At 41.1% G+C, this 7,363-nt stretch overlaps 1 protein-coding gene across 3 annotated transcripts in view; it reads right to left on the bottom strand.

Annotated features, from left to right (window-relative positions):
• Positions 1-369: 369 nt before the first annotated feature.
• The window catches only part of FGD5 (FYVE, RhoGEF and PH domain containing 5), a 126,090-nt gene continuing 119,096 nt past the window's right edge, over positions 370-7,363 (bottom strand). For all 3 annotated transcript variants that reach the window (XM_028518798.2, XM_036030757.1, XM_036030756.1), the window contains 3 exons: positions 6,919-7,047; positions 1,088-1,242; positions 370-714 (listed from right to left, as the gene is read on the bottom strand). In XM_028518798.2, coding sequence (XP_028374599.1) covers positions 678-714; positions 1,088-1,242; positions 6,919-7,047 — 321 coding nt within the window. In that variant the 3' untranslated portion in view covers positions 370-677. The remainder of the gene's footprint in view (positions 715-1,087; positions 1,243-6,918; positions 7,048-7,363) is intronic.

Genomic DNA, 7,363 nt, shown 5'->3' with positions numbered 1-7,363 from the left:
TTGCCTTCCTATCCAGTGCTGTGTTCATTGGTGGTAGGGAGGACATTGGTGGTAGGGAGGACCCTCCCCTCCCAGTGTCACCACAGCCAGGTTTGTATAAGTCAGTTTTCCGTACACCCTTATACTGGTGGCAAATTAGTCCACAGGACTCTTATCTGATATTTACTTAAGTAAATCACTTGGAAACATAAAACTGGAGGTTGTAGCTCAGTAAAACAATAAAGTGCTTTCGATGAGAGTAGTAGGTGTTATTAATTGGTTGTTTCTTGTTTCACCTGAGGCATTGAAATCAACAATATGAAAGGTGACAATGTTAACCAAGAATAAAAATTGAAAAAGCGTGTTTCTACTAAAAAGCCTGCATTTCTAAAATGTACTTTTCTGTGGTTTCCGTGTCTTCATGTTATTTATTGGATTTTAGCTCACTGCTGGGTAAGGAAACAGTTTATGCTGGGGTGGGGTAGGGTGGCAAACATGAAGACAAGAAAGGAACTGTCCATAAATATCCCTTAAGGGCTCCACTTGTGAAGGTGTGAGTGAGCAGGTTCCGGCAGCAAAGGTCAAGCCCTCGTGCTGAATCCAAGCTGTGTTCAGACGAGTGGAGCCACAGACTGGCTTCTGGGAGGGTTCACATATCAACCTAAGAGTTTATTCTGAGTCCACATGCTTGGTAACTGCTATAACACACTTGCATCTTCCATGGCCTCGATCCACCTATAAAACAAAAGAGAGGAGATACTTGGTGTCATGCCTGGGCCTGTGGCCCTGGTCACAGAACCTGTAAGTGACTAGATTACTACTAGCCTAAGACCAGGAACCACGTCATATTCATACTTATTGGTTTCCCCAGCATTTAGCAAAAGGCCTAGAACACAGCACAAAGGTTTGCTGAGTCAATGCATGCCTGTGTGAATAAATCATAATCTTTAAAAGTTGCACAATTAAGAACAGGCAGTTCTGCTATTCTGCTGTGGCTCAAAGGGACTTGATGGGATAGGATGACTAGAGAAGAGAAACCAAAGCCCCAAGTAACAACTCATTTCCTTCTGAGAGAGAGGCAAGGAAATACAGGACTAGCAGTTAGTACCTCTGAGCCGAATTGGTATCCTCTGCTTTGAAGCTATAAAATAGGGTTTTCTTGTGGTAAAGGTGAAAAACAGGTCCTACTTCACTGCTGCCCTCTTCCTTTTCTGGGGCAATGGTGAACCCTAGCAGAGGCATACTCTCCATGGCCACTGTGTCCTGTGGAGAACAGAAGGAAAAACTGATATTAAAAAGAGCACTATACACAGTTAACAGCTTATTAGCATTCACTGATACCTCCAATTGGAGGTACATGATGACCCTTCTGTTGGGACATGCCTTGGACACAGTGAAATAACCACACATATACTCTTCATTCCTACTGTCTGCCAGGACCAGGTGTGAAGAAGAAAAGTTGTTTATCATTTTGTGACAGCCTATTAAGGTCCAGGCATCTGTATCTTCACATTATCTTGTTTAATTTTCATAGCAATCATAGAAAACATCACCCTCATTCTAAGAAGAAACTGAAACTCAGAAGGTAAATAACTCCTGAAGATCACACAGTAATCACACAGGGGTGGAGCCAGAATTTGGATTCATGATCAGCTTCTAATCCCACATTCTTTCCACTGATTTAATTACTCAGTGATAAAATCTTAAAAAAAAAAAAGTAACCAGTTAATCAGTTTTCCAGAATTTCTTCTTTTTCTCCTCCCCAGAGGACATTTTCATTTGTTTTTTTTAGAGAGAGAGGAAGGGAAAGAGAAACACTGAAGGGGGAGAAGCATTGATCAGTTGCCTTTGTAGGCACCCAGACTGGGGATTCACGGAGGGACCAGGGATCTTGTATGTCCTGATGGGGTTGCACGTGTCTGCACCTGAACTGGGGATGAACCCACAACCCTTCAGTTATGGGATGACACTCCAGCTACTGAGCTACACCAGCTAGGACTAGAGTTACTTCTGATAACATATTCTGTACTCACTGCCCTGTATCCTCATTCACAGGGCTTCAGTATGGAGCACTTGCAGTATCTGTGCTGTGAAGGTGCTGACAATGAAATGGGATGCACTCAGAAAACAGATCTTAAAATCGTAATACTTGGTGAAAAAGAAAGAGTCTTTGTATATAAAGATTTTATATATACCCACTTATGTAAAAATACTTGTTCATAAATAATACAATTTTATAAAATGACATTCAACCAAAGATATAATTAAGCACATCAGAATGGTGGAAGGGAGAAGATTTTGTGTATAAAAGGAAATCATTTTGCAAAGATTGCTAGATCAGAACAATCATTTGACAAAATTCAACATCCATTCATGATAAAAACTCAGCACCTAGCAAAGGAAGGGAACTTCCTTAATCTGACAAAGCACATCTATAAAATACAAACAGCCAACATCATACTTAACAGTGACAAACTGAATGCTTATCCCTTAAGACTGGGCACACAGGAAGAGGGTGTTCATTCTTATCAATGAATTTCAATACTGTTCTGCAGGTCCTAGCCATTGCATTAAGAAAAAGAAATAAAAGACAAAGATCATGAAAAAAGCAAAACTATCTGTGCTTACAAAGGATAAAACAACTACTAAAACTAATAATGAATTTACTAATGTCATAGGATAATCATTTTAAAAATAATATAGTAGCAGCAAACAACTAGAACATAAAATTCAACTTGAGTAGAATTTATATGTAGGAGTAAAATAGGAGTAAAGTTAACAGAAATGCAAGAACACAATCGTAAGACCTCTATACTAAAAACTGTAAAACATTAAAAGAGAAATAAGGATTAATACCATGTTCATGAATGGGAAGATTCAATATTGTTAAGATGCCAATTCTCCCCAACTTGATCTATAGATTTACCAATCCCTGTCTTAATCTCAGCAGGCATTTTGTAGAAATTGACAAGTTTATGTGGAAACACAAAAGACCTAGAATACTCAAAATAATCTTTAAAAAGAACGAAGTTGGAGGATTGACACCATCTTACTTCAAGACTTATTATAAAGTTATAGTAATTAAGACAGTATGGTACTGGCTTAAAGATTGGTAAAATATATAGTGAAATAAAATAGCCCAGATGTTAACCCATACTTACTCAGTTATGTGGTATGTAACAAAGACACCCAAATAATCCAATAGGGAAAGGAAAATCTTTTCAACAAATGGTGTTGGAACAACTGGATAACCCCATGGAAAAAAATAAACCTTGATCCCTATCTCACCACCATACACAACATGACTTGAACAGACTTAAATGTTAAAGCTTAAACAGGAGAGTTTTCAGAAGAAAATGCAGGGGAATCACTGACTTTCAGCGGACAAAGGTTTCTTAAGACACGGAAATTAACAGCCATAAAAGAAAACAGGTAAATTAGATTTTACTGAAGTTATGCACTTTTGTTCACCAGAAGATTCATTCATTAAGAAAATGAACAGGCAAGCCACAGACATTTATCTGACAAAAGACTGGTGGTATCCAAGACATATAAGAACTCCTGTAACTCAATAACAGGAAGACAACATACTTTAGAAAACAGTCAAGAGAGCTAACAAACACTTCTCAAAGGGAAATAAATGAATGGCCAAAAAGTACATAAAAATATCATCAGTCATTAGGAGAATCTAAAATAACTAACCATCTACCCTATGGAGCACATCTGTGCCTTGCCCCCACCCACTTCTTTCTCCAGGGTGTGCTCGCTCTCTCTGTTCCAGAGCCACTCCCATGCGTTTTCTCCTTCTTTCATCCCTCAAGGCATGTATCTCTCTCCCTATTTCTCCTAAGCTCCAAGGGTCCTTCTGTTACCTCCGTGACTTTCTAAGTAAACTTTTTCTTATTCAAAACAAAACAAAACATTGAGGTACTACTATATCTTCACAGAATGGCTAAAGTTACAGACTGACAATACCAAGTGTGGACAAACATGGAGCAACCAGAACTCCCATGTTTACGTACATTGCTGGGGGGATTATAAACGGGTACACCATTTTGGAAAAAGGTCTGGTTATTATATACCAAACACATACGCGTCTATGATCCAGGAATTCCAAGTCTAGGTATTTACCCAAAGTGAAATAAAACCCTATTTTCACACAAAAACCTGTATGCAAATGTTTGAAGTGGCTTTATTAATAATTACCGCAAACAGGAAACAACCCAAATGTCCTTCAACTAGTGAATGGATAAATAAACTAGTATATTCACGAAATGGAATACTATTTAGCCATAAAAAAGGAATGACCTATTGCTACCCATGACGTGACTGAATTATAAAAGCATCATGCTGAGTGGAAGAAGTCACGTGTGATTCCATTCATAGGAAATTCTAAAAGGCAAAACTAATCTATGGTGAGAAAAAACCAGAATGGTATGCTGTCTCTGGGACAGGAGTGAGGTGGGAATTCATAGGTATATGCACGATCAAAGCCCATCAAATAGGATCCTATTTGTGCACTTTATGTAAACTGTACCTTACAGGAAAAAAAGATGCATAAATACTGAACTCTTAGGGGGAAGTATACTTTGAAGAGCATCAAAAAGTAAGATGGAAGAGGGATGAGTAAATAGATACTTGGTCAAGGAAGGATAGTAAAATGTTAATTGTATGATCTAGTTCACGAATATATGATAGTTTACTGGAAATTCAACATATCTTTGAAATTTTTATAATGATAAAATGATATGATATATTAACTAAATAAAAAAATGTTTGAAAAAAGAAACAAGATTTCTTTATATTGCCCTGGCTGGCATAGCTCAGTGGATTGAGTGCAGGCTGCGAACCAAAGCATCACAGGTTCAATTCCCAGTCGGGGCACATGCCTGGGTTGCAGGCCACGGCCCGCAGCAACTGCACGTTGATGTTTCTCTCTCTCTTTCTCCCTCACTTCCCTCTCTCAAAAATAAATAAATAAAATCTTTTTAAAAAGTCTTAAAAAAAAAGATTCCTTTATATTTCTGGTAGTCACTTTCTCCCAGGACTATTGAATAGCAAGTTGCATTGGCTTTGGTCAGCTCAGGGACACGGCATGCTCACAGCAGTATAGACAGTGACCACTGGCTGTCCACATTACCAATCCTTTTGCTTTGATGGAATTTAAAGCTGGTCCTATCACTTGACTATGCTTATTGAGAAATTGTACAAGTTCCTGTCTCTGGGAGAAACTATTTTGGAAGCATATTTTAATTCATCTTTTAAAATCAACTTATGTTGTCACTTCCAAGACATCCCAAAGACTTTGGGTTTTCCATTCTCAGACAGGGCTCACCTGTCTGGTGGTTATTTATCACTAGCCTTTGTTCATTTAAGCCAGAATTTCTTCCTAATGTGTGTTCTGTGCAACAACAGTTCTGTGTGATGCTCTGTAAGGAATGGCCTGTGGTCAGGCAAGCTTGAGAAATCTCCACATCTTAGAGATCCACAACATGGCTTCGCATGAGAGATTCTGAGAAGTACCACCATGAGGAAGTCCCACTCACTACCTACCCAGGGCTCCCTCAGAACCCCGTTTTTAGAGAACCCCTGCAGTGAACTGTGGAATGCCTGCTGAGGAAGATGCTGCCCTGGGCTGCAGAAGGATAGCACATCACGTTTCAGTTTGTTCTGGAAAGATCAAAATTCTCCCCAGCATAGAGTGCCCCATTTGTGGACATATGAGCAAAGGAGCACCTTGAGGAGGGCTTGACTCTCCTCAGAGGGTCCAGAGTCACAGAGCTCCAGAGTCACTCAGGCCCATAGTGAGTCCCCTCTGTATGTGTCCCTGCTGGCCTCTGGAATTCCTGAGGACAAGGCTCACTGCAGCCGTCACAGCTGTGGGTCTTTTGTGAGGGAAGCTTTATGTCCCGAAGAAGGAAATTGCTTTTGCTCACTTGCCAACATCTATGCTCCCCTGCCCTCAGATGCACACCCTCTGTGCACATCCTCATGGGGTGTAGCACCCACCCTTGGCAGCTGGGCAGGATGCATTCAAATTCCATTTTCAAAGCACATTTATTTAGCCTGTGGAAGCTACCATACAGTGGGGCCTGGACATGGAAATCTCTCACATTATCCTACAGGTCCAGCCCAGGTCAGGACCAGGCAGTCCCCTGCTGCAGAATCACAGCCCACACTGTCTAGTCCAGTAGGAAGCTTGGTTTCTGAGGCCTTGCCTATATTATATTTTTTATTTTTATTTTTTTAGATTTATTTATTTATTTTTAGAGAGGGAAGGCAGGGAGAGAGAAAGAGAGAGAGAAAAAAAAACATCAATGTGTGGTTGCTGGGGGCCGTGGCCTGCAACCCAGGCATGTGCCCTGGCTGGGAATCGAACCTGTGATGCTTTGGTTCACAGCCCATGCTCAATCCACTCAGCTACGCCAGCCAGGGCTTTTGCCTATATTTTAGAAGATGTAAGATGTTCTATAAAAGTATAAATAAGTTTTACTTAATGGAAGAGTTAATACAAGGCAACATAATTCCCTAGTAAAAGAAATGCACAGAAAAACGTGTGGTAGCATCCTTCAACCTGTTCAATTTTGTCCCAAACAACTGAAGTGGAGAGCAGACAGCAGCTTTCTCTTACAGAGTGCTGGGCTCATACTGCATGCTGGGTCTGTGACATTCCAATGCTTTGGTGCACAGGTCTGTATGCTGTACTGCCTTATCTCCACACAGATGTGGGGTGGACACGCAGTTGTGTGTCTACAGCAATGCTCAGCACATGGCATTGCTCAGTAGACTTGGCTGACATGGGACGTGGAAGCAGCATCAGGCTTCACACTGCCTTGAGGTGGCAAGGCATGGTGCATACCCCACATGGACATTCTGAGGCTCGAGCTTAACTTTTGAGCCTTCCCACAAGAGAGGAGAGAAAGCACGAACCACTACTACCTCACTGGCCATGTAGGTGTAGAGTACTTTGCCTTTGATGACAAACCAGAGCTTCTTCCAGTGCCTCTTGCCTTTCTTACACCGGCTGAGATAGCCACTGATGGCAGAGCCCTCTCCGGAGGCGGCCACCTGGCAGAAGGGAAGCAGAGTAGTCAGGGCACCAGGTGATGGGCACAGTTCAGACAGCTAAAATGACACGCAAAACAGTTGGTAGAATGTTTATACTGCTTTGACATCTGAGACTTGGATGAGGTTTCAGGATCCATCCAGCATCTCCAAGGCAGCAGAACACTACCTTGGTTTGAGACACAAGATTTACTGACCAAGAATCAAAAACTGCCTTTAGAAGTGCTGCCCCCTAGCGGTGCTTCAGATTCCTGGTCCTCCCAAAGCCCCCAAACCCCAAATTATGAAACTGCTGATACCTAGGGGAAAGGTTCTTTCT

The sequence above is a fragment of the Phyllostomus discolor genome, chromosome 7 (genome assembly GCF_004126475.2).
Source record: "Phyllostomus discolor isolate MPI-MPIP mPhyDis1 chromosome 7, mPhyDis1.pri.v3, whole genome shotgun sequence".
NCBI lineage: Eukaryota > Metazoa > Chordata > Mammalia > Chiroptera > Phyllostomidae > Phyllostomus > Phyllostomus discolor.
This window is presented reverse-complemented; position numbering and strand designations above follow the sequence as displayed.